At 40.9% G+C, this 13,674-nt stretch overlaps 1 protein-coding gene across 3 annotated transcripts in view; it reads left to right on the forward strand.

The window, feature by feature from the left end:
• The first annotated feature begins 1,049 nt into the window (after positions 1-1,049).
• Positions 1,050-13,674, forward strand: part of LOC138827018 (rho GTPase-activating protein 20-like) — a 29,366-nt gene continuing 16,741 nt past the window's right edge. For 2 of the 3 annotated variants that reach the window (XM_070022523.1, XM_070022521.1), the window contains exons 1-9: positions 1,050-1,161; positions 2,086-2,255; positions 2,934-3,083; positions 5,174-5,215; positions 6,035-6,113; positions 7,072-7,241; positions 7,701-7,850; positions 8,502-8,543; positions 9,312-9,396. In XM_070022523.1, the coding sequence (XP_069878624.1) occupies positions 1,099-1,161; positions 2,086-2,255; positions 2,934-3,083; positions 5,174-5,215; positions 6,035-6,113; positions 7,072-7,241; positions 7,701-7,850; positions 8,502-8,543; positions 9,312-9,396 (951 nt within the window). In that variant the 5' untranslated portion in view covers positions 1,050-1,098. The remainder of the gene's footprint in view (positions 1,162-2,085; positions 2,256-2,933; positions 3,084-5,173; positions 5,216-6,034; positions 6,114-7,071; positions 7,242-7,700; positions 7,851-8,501; positions 8,544-9,311; positions 9,397-13,674) is intronic. The other variant, XM_070022522.1, reaches the window with a different exon arrangement.

Below are 13,674 nucleotides of genomic sequence, written 5' to 3' on the forward strand. Positions count from 1 at the left end.
AACGGAAGAAAGAAAGCAAGAAAGATAAAGAAAGAAAGAAAAAAGAGTAAGGAAGGACAGAAAGAAAGGAAGGAAGGCAGGAAGAAAGGAAGAAGCAAAATGTATTAAAGGACATTACTAAATTGCTACAAAGAAATGAACTGATAAATACCTTCAATAATAAGGATGAATATGCACTTATGAAAATGAAAGGAAATGTTAAAATGAATTCTCTTGTATGATCCAGGTCATACAACAGTTTACAAAAGACAAAACTGCACAGTATAGATCACATGATCACTGGCTAGGTGTTGGATTATTGGAAAGTGAGGGAAGGTGGTAGGCGTGACTGTGGAATGGGAAATAAATAGTATATCTCCAGGGGAATCTCCCTGGCATCTACTGTGACTGCATGGAAGTTCTGCTGGACTGGATTTGGATTTACACAAAGATTCCTGATAAAAGCTTGGTCCCAGGGTCAGCGAGGAGAGATGTTGGGATCTTTTTGAAGAGAGACCCATGTAAAGATGATCCAGTGACTAGGAAGCTGGTCTCCAAATGAGAAAAACTCTGGCGATCTGGTTAGTTCTCTGGAGAGGAGTGCACCTACAAGAGATCACCTGCTGTGTCCACTCTGCCCAGCATCCTGACTCAACACAAGCTCTCTCCACAGTGCTCCTGGTCACTGAGATGTGAGCCAGTCCAGGGCACTGACCACAGGCCAAGTTTCAGAATAACATGATTTGGATATTCATTCTTCATGATTATTGATTGAACATCTTGTCTTTGTTAAATATCTAGGCCCACGCATCTTTAGAGCACTGAAATGTCAATGAATATACTGGGTAATGATGCATGGCTATATTAAACGGAAACAGAAAAATATATGTAGTATGTGTAGTAGTTTAACAATAGCAAACACATATATATATATATATATATACATATATATGATTATATTAAGGAATTGAAAAGAGCTGAAAGAGGGCAGAGGGTATGTCAGCCTGGCAGTTATGGCATGAGCCTTAGAACCTTGACATCACAGAACGCTCAGATTCCAGGCAGTTGACCGTGGTCGCGGTTGGAGCTGCAGTCATATCTGCTGTCCAGAGCCACGAAATGGACAAAGACAAGTGTTCACTGCAATCCCCACACACACCATGCGCGGCTTCCCTGCACGAGGTAGTCTGTTAAATACTTGTTTTGAGATTCCTTTTAGAGGGGGCCCTGGAAAGTGTTCTGTCTTCCTTCTCCTGACATTTTGCACTGACTCTGACCTTCAACACTGTTCACAAAAAGTGACCCCTATTTACACTGTTCAGCTTGGGGTGAAGACAGGTGTGCGCATATTCTCAGAGGAGATGGGAGTGAGGCTAATGGGAGATGGTGTGGATGAAGCTCTGCCCACACCTGAGCCAGTGAGCAGAAATTTCCACACTATTGATGTAGTGACCCTATCTACAGAGCCACAGCTCTACTGACAAGAGACACAGTACCACCAACAAATCTAAGGACTTCCTCACATTTAGGAATTCTTAATGGTGTCACGTATTTCGTGATGTTCTTTCTCAACTTTCTCTTGCTCCAATACTGAATAATGATATAAATAAGGTCGCAATAACCTTCCAAGAAGGTACAGTTATGCCACTTTTTGTGGTGGAACAAAAGCAATTTGGAATTCTGTGTGGATATTTATATTATGCCATAGAAATGCTCTTCTCACCTTTAGCAGTGGTGTTTGGTCAGTTTGCTGTGGTCAATCTGCTTAGCCTTGCCCGAACATTTCTCCTGGCTCACTGCTCCTTTGCCAGATCCTTTTCCTTTCCTGGGACAGGTGCATTAGCTTCCTGCCTTGTTGTTTTCCCCATTCTTAGAGAAGAAAAAGTCCAGGATTTGTTCCTTAATATAATCTGTTCTCCTTATATCTTAAAAAGTGATTAAGATTTTCTGTTTGCTTTAAAATCTAAAGCACAAAGCCTCCTGGTATGAGTGACAAAGTCAGGTGAGGATTGAGAGGGCCACCTGTGGCACTGTGTGTCCCCATCCATTAGGCATAAAACTCTGGGACATATGTTTACACTGACTGTGTGTGGTGTTGGTGTGCAGCAGGAAAGCCATCTTTCTGAGGAGGATGCTCAGCAGGACACACCTGTGTCCCTGGAGGACAATGACAGAGCCCTGCTCATCCACAGCCCAGTGCAAATGAGAAGAGGTGGGAGGAGGAAGAAGCGGCACCTCTTCCTCTTCAGTAATGTGTTGCTGGTGTCTAATACCAAGTACGTATGGACTGCATGCTCTCCTGCAAAGCACGCAATGCTTTTCACTCAGCAATGACTTTATATAACCCTTACCTTAAGACAACTTAGAATTTTTATTCATTTCTTTTTATAGAAGTTTAGATTCCTTGCTGATTTCTCAAGACCATAGTGAGGACTGAAGAAAGCAACATGGCCTTGTGGTCCATCCCCCGTCTCTCCCAGCACAAAGGGTTTGAGGCAGAGGATACAGAGTTAGAGCCTAGGCTAGACAACATACAAAGGCCCTATCTAAAACAAATAAAACAACCAAAACCATAATGATGTGACAATCTTTATCCAATTTAAATATGACCAAACAGAAGCAGTTCTTGGGAGAGTAATGATTTCAGTTTAGCTGAGTGACACTTCCTAACATGTAAGTAAACGCCTAAGCAGCCTAGGGTAGCATGCTCACAACTGTAATCCCAGCCACTCAGGAGGCTGAAACTTGAGGAATGTGAGTCAAATCCAGTCGGGCAGAGATGTCCATACAATTACCCTCCCAAAAGCTAGAAGTAGGGATAAGACCCCAGTGATAGAGTGCTAGGCTTCATAAACAAAGGTCAGAGACAGTAACAAGGCCTTGAGTTCAAACCCATTGACTCCCCACAAAAGAAGTAATAAAATAAGAGTGATGGTGTGTAATTCTCTTTGCAGATATAAGAAGTGCTTTAAGATAAAAGATGCAATTCCACTGCATAACCTGTCTATGGCGGAATGTGGGGACAACATAGCAAACGATGATGGGAGTTCCACAAATTCCTTTGTCTTGAGTTGGACCAAGGAGAAATACAAGGTCACTTTTCGGTAAGACTGACAGCTATGCCATGTGCATACTTTGAGTTCTGCTATAACTAAGCCACATACATATTTTCCAGCAATAATGGAAGAAATAACTTATTTACATCTAAAATTTATTAGAAGGAAAAAGGTTGTAATTTGATTGTTTTCTAGGCTGATCTTTCCCCTTCGAATTTAATAATAACCTTTAATACAAACACCTCCAGACAATTTTAGATTCCAATATATTTGAATGGATCAATATTGAAGTGGTGTGAGCAGTGAATTTCAATGGGTTTACAGAATCTTGTTGGGGGAGAGAGGATGTTCAGACTGTGGAAGACCAGGTGTGACCTACGTATTGAATCACAGTAATAGAATTCATTCAGCAAGTGTTAGTGAATCCTGAAAGTATTTTTTGAAATCTTTATTTTGCACTCCCAGTAATTCTCTGTAGAGACAGATTTTAATTCCATAAATAGCTATAGATCATTAAATAAAAAGTGATTGGCTTGCTCTGTAGCAGACTGACATATTACTTCTTTGTAAGTAGACTGCATGCTATTTGGTGTGTGGGAAATCTGAAGCAGGATTTACTGATAAAGTACAGGCCAGATTTTCCAGCACATATACCTAGACCTTCATGAAGACACAGAATGCACTTAGGCAGGTTGAAACAGGAGGATTCACAAGGAAGATGTCAAGTGTTTTATTCTTGGTCTCAAACTGCACCTCACATTTCTGTTTTATATATGAGATCACACTGCATGCACCCAGGTTACCTTTCCTCACAGCCAAGGTCTCACACATCCTAAGAAGTTTGAGATAAAGAAGAAAAATGGCTCCAAAATCGTTACCTTATTAATTCTCTGATAGGTATGTCTTGAAAATGATATAAATTATTGGGAAGCTGGACACCTGTGTGTCTATTTCTCCAGGTCTTCTCCATGGCATATTTCTGTGAAGGTTCTCAGTACTTATTGCGCATGGGAACTCCAGGATACAGATTAATGGAAGCTGGTAAAATCTGGAAATAGAGGTGTTCCTAGAAACTATATTTTAAAGAAAAATTAAAATATGGCAATTAGGTCCTCATAAACTCTAAGAGTTCTAAAGCTATTGCACTCTCCAGCGTCCTTGGTCCTTGGCAGATGGTCAACATGGCCTCAGGAAATAGACATTATGTATATACATGTAGGCAGGTTAGGGGTTATCTAAGATGGGTGCCTCTCACCTGATGAAACACATTAAAGGACAGCATAGAATTGTTAAGTAGAAGAGCTATTAATGATGTAAATAAAAATATGGAGACATCGCAAAAAGTCTGCTAGTTCATAAGGAGAAAGTTATCGGATCGATACATGCCCCAATAAATCTATTCCTGGTGTTCACAAAACTACACACACACATGCACAGAGAGAGAGAGAGAGAGAGAGAGAGAGAGAGAGAGAGAGAGAGAGAGAGAGAGAGAGAGAGAGAGAGAGAGAGAGAGAGAGAGAGAGACAGACAGACAGACAGACAAAGACAGACAGACAGAGAGACAAAGACAGAGACAGAGACAGAGACAGAGAGAGACAGAGAGAGACAGAGAGAGACAGAGACAGAGAGACAGAGAGATAGAGATAGAGAGAGGAGAGAGAGAGGAGAGAGAGAGAAAAAAGTGTATAATTTCATAGAAAAATTAAAGCAATAATGTTTATATATATATATATAATAATGTGGTTTATAACACCCTGAAAATAGTTACAAATTAAAAGTGCAGTGTGTTTTTAAAACAGATGTATTTCATATTAGGAAAAGATATAAGGGGTGAGTAATATGTCCAGTGCTGGTTTTCAATCCCTTCAGAGGACAGAAATATAACAATAGAAGGTGATGGTACAGAGAACAGTAAGCAGCAACCTTATCATTTATCATTAAAGACATAGTGTGATGGATAATAAAGTGTAAGCTTCCTAGGAAAAGGCAGAGTCCATCAAACCCCAGTTATGAGTCGGTTCTTATTCCACTCACATTCACAATGATACTCCCAGACTGCCAGTCTCTTTAGGGATAGACTTAAAATCAAAGCAGGAATGTGAAATGTAGCATAATATTTTCTTTCTTTTGAATCACAGGTCTTCAGAGCTAAAAGAAACATGGTGCTCTTTACTTCAAAGGTTAGTAGTGTTTGTAGTTTTTTTAAATTTGTTAGTGAATGAATAAAAGTCCCTACAAATAATGTTTCCAATGGATTCTCCCCATATTGATAGAAATTATGTGTCCTGGGTAAACTTATAAATAGAGTGCACTTTTTATTTCATAAGAAAATTTGGTTGTAAGCCCTAAGTTCTCTTAGGCTTCTACTGATAGACATGAGTGAATATATTCTAAATATAGGTAGGTGACTAGGCACTGTCATCCTGGCTACTCAGGAGATTGAGACCTGAGGATTGTGGTTCCAAACCAGCCCAGACATGAAAGTATATTGAGACTCTTATCTTCCAGAAACTCCCAATAAGTTGAAAGTGGAGTGTGGATCAAGTAATAGTGTGATGGCCTTGAGCTAAAAAGCTCAGGGTCAATATTCAGGTCCAAGGTTCAAGGTCCACAACTGGAACTATGTGTATGAGTGTGTGTGTGTGTGTGTGTGTGTGTGTGTGTGTGTGTGTGTGTGTGTGTGTGTGTGTGTGTGTGTGTATGCATACATAACTCCAGAAATAAACATATATACATATACATACATACATATGGACTTATATATGCATATATATTACTCAAAGAAATTGGGATTCTAGTAGTACACAGGAAGTTATTATTCCTCCTCTTCATATAGTAAAATTTTAAAAACAATTGATCTGCTTCCCAAATGTCATTTCCTTGGCTATCACTTGTATTCTGGATCTCATGCTTTTTTCTGTCAAACAATGTTCGATATTTTCAAACAACTAGCTAATTCCTTGTGCTCTTTTTCATTATTACCCAATTCATCACTATAGCAACATTCAAAAACAGAAGGAACTTCAGAAGTGTAATCCATTGCAGAACTTTGCCAAAGATTTCCAGAAGGCTGGCTCTGTAAGTGTTTTTAAGAATGAACAGGTGGGGCTGGGAAGGTGGCTCAGTGGTAGAGTGCTTGCCTTGTAAGCATGAGGTCCTGCGTTCGATTCCTCAGTACCACATAAGCAGAAAAAAAAAAGCCGGAAGTGGCACTGTACCTCAAGTGGTAGAGTGCTAGCCTTGAGCTGAAGAGCTGAGGGAGAATGCCCATGCTTAGAGTTCAGGCCCCTGACAGGACTCACCCAAACCCCCACAAAAAAAAATAAACAGGGAATATCCTGTTGATCTCTTAGGCAGGGTGGAGTCTGGATAGGCCTTTTAGGAAAGCATAGAGTTGCCTCTGCCGGATCCATTTCAATGCTGAGGGTGTTTAGATACAGAATTTGCTAGGTCAGCTTGGGACTAGTGACTCACCCCTGTAATTCTAGCTACTCAGAATGCTAGATCTGAAGACTGTGGTTCAAAGCCAACCCAGGGAAAAATCCATGAAACTCTCAGATCCAGTAGTCTACTCACAAAAATGCAGAAGTGATGTTGTGTCTCAGGTGGAGAGTGGTAGCCTTGGGCATAAGAAACCAGAGACAGAGCCCAGACCCAGAGCTCAACTCTAACATTATCCAAAAAAAAAATAAAAACAACATTAGAATTTGGTAGGTCTCCTTTGCTCTTTCATTTCACATAGCTCACTGCTTCCTTACTAGCTCCTCTCTTCCTCTTCTTAAACAGTAGAATAAGCTTCCTGCCTGCTTCTATGCCCATCCCTTTCAGTGGAAGAAGTCCAAGGCTCTGTTTCTATATCTGCCTGCAACCATTTTCAGAATGACCTACTTTTCTGCTTGCTTTTGAGCCACATAGTGCCTTGCATGTTAGTTCCCAAGTGTCAGTTGAGGAAATGTTGCACTGTGCACCACTGAAGTTGGGCATAAAGCTGTATCCCATGCTGGAGCACTGACTGTGCTGTGGTGTTGCTGTGCAGCAGGAGAGCCATCATCCTGAGAAGAAAAGTCAGGAGGACAGACCTTTGTCCCTGGAGAAGCCCTGCAGAACCCTGCTCATCCACAGCCCGGTGCAGATGCAAAAAGGATGCAAGAGGAACAAGCAGCATCTCTTCCTCTTCACTGACTTATTACTTGTGACTAATGCCAAGTACGTACGGACTGCTCACTGATGTGCTCAGCACAAATGCTTCACACTAGCAAATGGCATTTAGATATCAGCATTTAGACCACAGGTGCTTTGTCAATTTTGTATTCAAAGGATCAGATTCCTTGTTTATTTCTCCCATGTTCATGAAGCTCCTGTGTTGTGTAAGTGTTGTGAATATGATCAACAATGAAGATACCACCTGGCATGCTGTTGATCCTCTAGTCACAGCACATAGAATTTTGAGGCAGAAACTAGAGTTAGGGTCCAGGCTAAACTATATATAAAGGCCAGGTCTCAAACACTCATTACACAACATAATCAAGAATGTGATAGACAGATAATCTTCTATGAGGAGTTCAAAATTATGAAGCAAGAGAGAATAGTTTGGGAGAGTAGCTAGTTCTTAACACGACACATCTAAGATAAACTAAGAGAGATGGTGTTTGTTGCCCTTTTTAGGTATCAGAAATGCTTTAAGATTAAAACTGTGGTCCCACTGCGTGCCCTGTGGATGGCTGACTGTGGGGTCAATTTGGACAAGGGTGGTCATCACTCCAGAAAGTCCTTTCTTTTGGGCTGGCCCCTGGAGAACTTCAAGGCCACCTTTGGGTAAGACTGACCACTGAACCCTGAAAGCAGCAGGGAAATAGCAAAAGAGTTATCCTTCATTAATCACTTAGCTATGTCAGATATCATTCCTAATGAATTTCAGTAATCTTGAGCATTGTTCCTACTAATGTCAAGCAAGTTTTCTAGGTTCTAATAAAATGTAGTAGAATTCAGGAAATTCTCTAAGTTAGTAAAATAGTCCAATACTTTTCATTTTCCCTTTTGTTTCCTAGCAAATGCATACTGTTGATTTCTGGATCAAGGAAATTCCATGTAAATGCTATGTTTCTTCTGGGTGCCTTGATCTGAATGATTATTTTGTAAAGTATTGGAAAAGCACATCCAGCTCTGTCAGTTTTATCCAAGGAGAAATGGAATGTGTCCCTGGTGTGAGATGAAGTATGGTCAGGAGGCTTGCATCATACATTGGCAGGGATTCCATTCAATCCATTTTTCTTCTACAGCAGTCTGCCTCACATTTCAGTAAGATCACCCTTATAAACCCAAGAGTCCATCAAACCCCAATTAGGAGTAGGTTCAATTCTGTGTTTGCTTGGACACCAATGAATTGATAGTACTTTTAACTTTAATGACTGTAAAGATATTGTATATGAGATGTAATTTAATATTGTCTCTGCTTTTATTTTGCAGTTCTTGTGAACAAAAAGAAAAATGGATCAGTTTTCTGCAAAGGTATTAAGCAAGTGCTTTTATTTAATTTTTAGTTTGTTAGGGTATGGGTACCTGAAAACCAATATCTTCAATACATTCTGCCCCATTTTCTATGAAATTTTTTTTGCCATGGCTGCAATTCTAAATCATAAACAGTCTTTATTGTTAAAGACATTCAGGTTATCCACCCTAAATCTCCCTTCACTTTATTGATGAACTTGAGCTAAAATTTTCTGAAAATATATACAGGTCATCAGGCAAGAGTGTCTCAATCCTATTATCCCACTACTCAGGATGCTGAGATATAAGGACTGCAGGTTGAAGCCATTCTGTGTAAGATAGTCAAGAGACACTTATCTCCACTTAACTGTCAAAAGAGCCAGAAGTGGTGCTATGGCTGCATTGTGAGAGTCACAGCCTGCAGCAGAGAAACAGTATACAGACATTGAGTGCAAGGGCCAGGTTTGACCCCATCTATATTCCTGTGCTCCATTGAGCTAGCTCAGAGCCACTGTTGCTTTCAGTTGTCCAGGCAGGCTTCAGCCCTCCCATCTAGATGGTGAAGTTTGAAACCCTCAATCTGATGCCTTCCCAAAGGTCACGTTCCAGGACACTGTTCTCTTTCAAATCCTATTTCCCAACAACACTATTGCATTGATTCAAATCTATAATTGCTCCCTAAGTGTTTATAAACTATGAAATACAGATTGAAAAATATTAACAATAAAGAGGGATTTGAAAAATAAGTTACCAGCTAATAATTGTGCTACTCTGGGTTGAATGAATCAGGTATATCAACCTTGCAAAGGAGGCAGAAGATGAGGACAGCATTCCTCTGCAGATCTTCACCCATGAAGTTAAGAACAATCACTTCGTAAGTGTTATGTAGAATAAAGTGGAAATTTCCAGTTACGTGCTTAGGCTGGAAAGGCGGGAGATTTTATAAATTATCAATGGTAAGGAAACTTTTTTTTTATTGTAAAGATACTATACAGAGGGTTACAGTTACATGAGTGAAGTAATGAGTGCACTTCCTCTTGAACATTGTTTCCCCCTTCATTGTTTTCCCCCTACCATCCCCTCCCTCCCTCCCTTCCCTGAGCTTCTTTTTTTTTATTGTGATTAAATGATTACATAATTTCCGGAATTTCACAGTATTGTGGAATAATGATGCTCATTTAAAGTCACAAGGTCATTCTAACTTTCCTGGAGCAAATTGTCTATCACAGTCTGTAATATATAACGGTGCTCACATGTTATATACCATATATGTGATCAGCAGCATGGGGATATTTGGTAGTGGTTCAACCAGATGAGTGGGACTTCTTTGTTTCTTAAGTCCTGTTAGTTTTGTCGTATCACCTAACATTTTGGATTTAGCATCCACTTATCAGGGAGACCATGTACCGTTTGTCTCTTCGTTCTTGGCTTACCTCGCTCAACATGATTCCTTCTGGCTCCATCCATTTCCCTGCAAATGCCATTATTTTGTCATTTCTAATGGCTGCATAATATTCCATTGTGTATAGATACCACTATTTTTGGATCCATTCATCTGTGATGTGGCATCTGGGTTGTTTCCATATCCTAGCTATTGTGAACAGTGCTGCAATAAACATGGAGGTGCACATGTCCTTGTATATTGGTTCCTGTTGTTTAGGGTAGATGCCTAGAAGTGGTATGACTGTGTCGTAAGGGAGGTCAATCTTTAGCTTTCTAAGGACCCTCCAGACTGCTTTCCAAAGTGGTTGTATAAGTGTACATTCCCACCAGCAGTGTAATAGGGTTCCTCTTTCTCCACATCCCCTCCAGCATTTGTCGTTGGCTGATTTGTGGATGTGGACATTCTGACTGGGGTAAGGTGGTATCTCAGGGTTGTCTTTATTTGCATTTCCTTCACCACCAGGGATGATGAACATTTCCTCATGTGTTTCTTTGTCATTTTTAGTTCTTCATTTGAGAAGTCCCTCTTTAGTTCTCTTGCCCATTTAGTAATTGGTTTGTTAGGTTTGGGAGGGATTAGTTTCTTGAGTTCCCTGTGTATACAGGATGTTAACCTGTGTATACAGGATGTTAACTTCCATGGGCTGGTGGAGCTCTCGAACAGTTCCCAGTTTTAGTGGGTCCTGTGGTCCGGGTGTTGGGGTAGGGAGTCTAGGTCAGGGTCTGGGGATTCCCTCCAGCTCTGGTCTCCCTTGAGGGATACACTTCCCCTGTGTGGTACTCACCCTGGAGCTGGTTGTTTCTGTGTGGTGTAGGTTGTCAGTTGTTGTTGCAATCCGAGTTCAGTTGGGGTGGTTGCGGGCTGGGCTTGGCGGTGATGGCTCTGTGTGATTCTTTTCTGTCTCTGCCTCTATCGAAGCTGTCGGGTCCACAGTGTCCACGCTCAGGTGGCTTCTTCGTGGGTTGTAGAGATCCGGTGGGTCTGAGGCCGGTGCCTCAGATGGCTTCTGCGTGGGTGATCTGCAGGCAGCCCCCTGTGCCTTTGGGACCCAGGCGGCCCAGCTGGGTTGTTGTGAGTGCTATTGGGCGCCCTTTGTTGTGCTGCCAGTGCTGGGTGGCTTTGGCGGGATGGAGCCTCTCTGCTGGGGTGGAGAGTGAGGGGGTGGGGGTGGGATCCTCCTGGAGACTCCAGGCTGGTAGGTTGCTCTGTTCCTGGTGATCAGTTGTTTTGCAAACTGGTACCTCAGGCCGGGGTGATCTGCAGGTGGCCCCCTGTGTCTTTGAGGCTCAGGCAGCCCCCGCTGAGCCGGGGGCTTTGAGCACTGCTGCACAACCAGTAAAGGTTGGGGTGGGGTCTTCGCTCTTGTCTGTTCTGAAATTCTTCTTTTCCTCTCTTTCTTTTTTTGTTATTTTCCACCTCCGGTTTTTCTCTGAGTGTTCATCTTTGTGTTGTTGTGTGTTGTTGTCTGTCTCTTGGGGAGATTAAATGTTGGAACTTGAACTGTCTTTTTGGTTGGGGAGAGCTGTGGCGTGTCCCTACTGCCCCATCGCTGTCTTCTTCCCCCCCCCCCCCCCCCCCCTTGAGGAAACTTTTAAGAACAATGATAGGAAGAAAATTAGGAAAGAATAAAATTGAGAGATGAGCTTGATTCACTTATATCTACAAATATAAAGATTACAGCGATGAGTCAATGTCAGTACTATGTTCTGAACAATTATCTTCCACTTGGAACAATTTAGTTTTCTGTTCATTGTATAATAGCTTCCTGTATTTGAGAATCAATTTCCAACATTCATGTCTGATTCTGTCTTAGATTATTATATATTTTAATCACTGTATAACAAAGTGAGATATAACTTTTATGGAAATAGAATACTGTGGCCTGCAATGGGCTCATGCTTGAGATCTGAGGATTGTAATTCACAGCCAGCCTGGGAAGGAATGACCTTGAAACACTTACCTCCAAATGACTAGCAAAAACAGTTGGAAGTAGAGCTGTGGCTCAAGTGGCAGATGTGAGACTTGAATCACAATGCTCAGGTACAGAATTCTGTCCCTGGGTTTCAGCCCCATGAGGTACAAAAACAAGTCATTTTATTTACATATGACTTTAGCCTAAGAAAACAAGGCCAGCTGGCACTGGTGGCTCACACCTCCTGTCATCCTAGCTACTCTGGAGGCTGAGATCTGAGATTGTAGTTGGCAGACAGCCAAGGCAGAAAACTCCCAATGGGATTCTTTACATCCATCTATCCACTCAAAGCCCCAAAGTAGAGCTGTGGGCTCAAAGTGCTAGAATACTAGCCACATGCAAAAAGATCTCAGAGAAGGACTCCAGGACATGAATTTAGGCCCCATATCCAACATTTACAACAACAAAAGCAAAAGAGAAAACACAAAAGGAAGATCCTTTAAAAGATTGCTTTACCATGTCGACATGTATGACTTTCATTTATTCAATACGTGTTTAGCTTATAGTAAGAAGCTTTATTCACTTTCTTTAGCTAACATGTATAAATTTTGAAGGAAATTTTCACATTTAATATACATAAATTATCACAGCTTTATTGTAAACAAGGTCAATTTTATCAGTAAATGGGGATAGTCTACCTGGAATAAGAGTACTACTTATGTTATTTTTTATTTATATTTGGAGTGGTTATCATGAATTCCATTTCTTTTTGTGGAATTCCTAAATGATGGAACAATGCCAAATATTATATAGAACGTCAGATTCTGTTGCCTCAATTTTCTTATGTAGAAACATTTAACCTATGTTTTTAGGTAATTTTTCCTCTATAAGTTGTTCTAAGACATTGTCAGCCTACATGACTACTTCTGAAGAATAGTGGTATTCTTTATATCTATACTCTCTCTTCTTTACTAAATTTCAGTATTATGTGTTTATGTACATAGGCACATGTTCATCATATAAGTACACATGTGTCCATATACATACACAAGATAGTATTGAGAGGGGAAAGCAGAAGGACACAACATTTCTAAGTGGATGCTAGTAAATGTCTTGAAAATGATTGATCTGTTTCAAGTTCCATAGTCTTGGCTGGAGGGAGAGGAGGCTGCATGGTTCTCAGTGGATAACACAGACTTGTCTGTGCCTGACTCACTCCAATAGCAAAAATGCTTAGAGAACAATCTGTTAGGTCAGCTCTACATGATAAAAGTGGGCTTTACTGAGGTCTAAGTTTCCTGAAGTAAAGATTGCAGGTGCATGTCATTTCTCCTGAAGAGCTGAGTATCTGTCTATTGATTGATAATCAGCTTGTGGGAAGGCTCCATATTCATGCTTGTGGGTCCAGGGCAGCTCTGTGGTACCATGTCCTACCTGACAAGGTTCCTATTTGACCTTGTCTCTTGAAAGACATTTCACTGAATTTTAGGCCTTCACACTTTTCCCCTCTCAGTATGTGAATGGTTTTCCAGTACCTTTTGTTCTCCATAGTCTCTGGTGTCTCTTCAGCTGTCATTCAGATTTGACCCATGTGCAGTTTGTTTCCATGTGTCTGAATTGCTTTCTCCTGGCTTCATGTTATACAAATAAATGAAGAAACAGTTCTACTCAAGGCTTTGTGCACTATACAGTTGTGGCCTTTAAATACCTGAAATCTCATTTTGCTTGACCGACCAGGAAACTAATTGGCAATAACTATACAATGATACTGTTTGTTTTCTTAATATGTACCTTTT

This window comes from Dipodomys merriami, unplaced genomic scaffold, assembly GCF_024711535.1.
Source record: "Dipodomys merriami isolate MVZ:Mamm:240054 unplaced genomic scaffold, mDipMer1.0.p SCAF_15, whole genome shotgun sequence".
NCBI classification, from domain to species: domain Eukaryota; kingdom Metazoa; phylum Chordata; class Mammalia; order Rodentia; family Heteromyidae; genus Dipodomys; species Dipodomys merriami.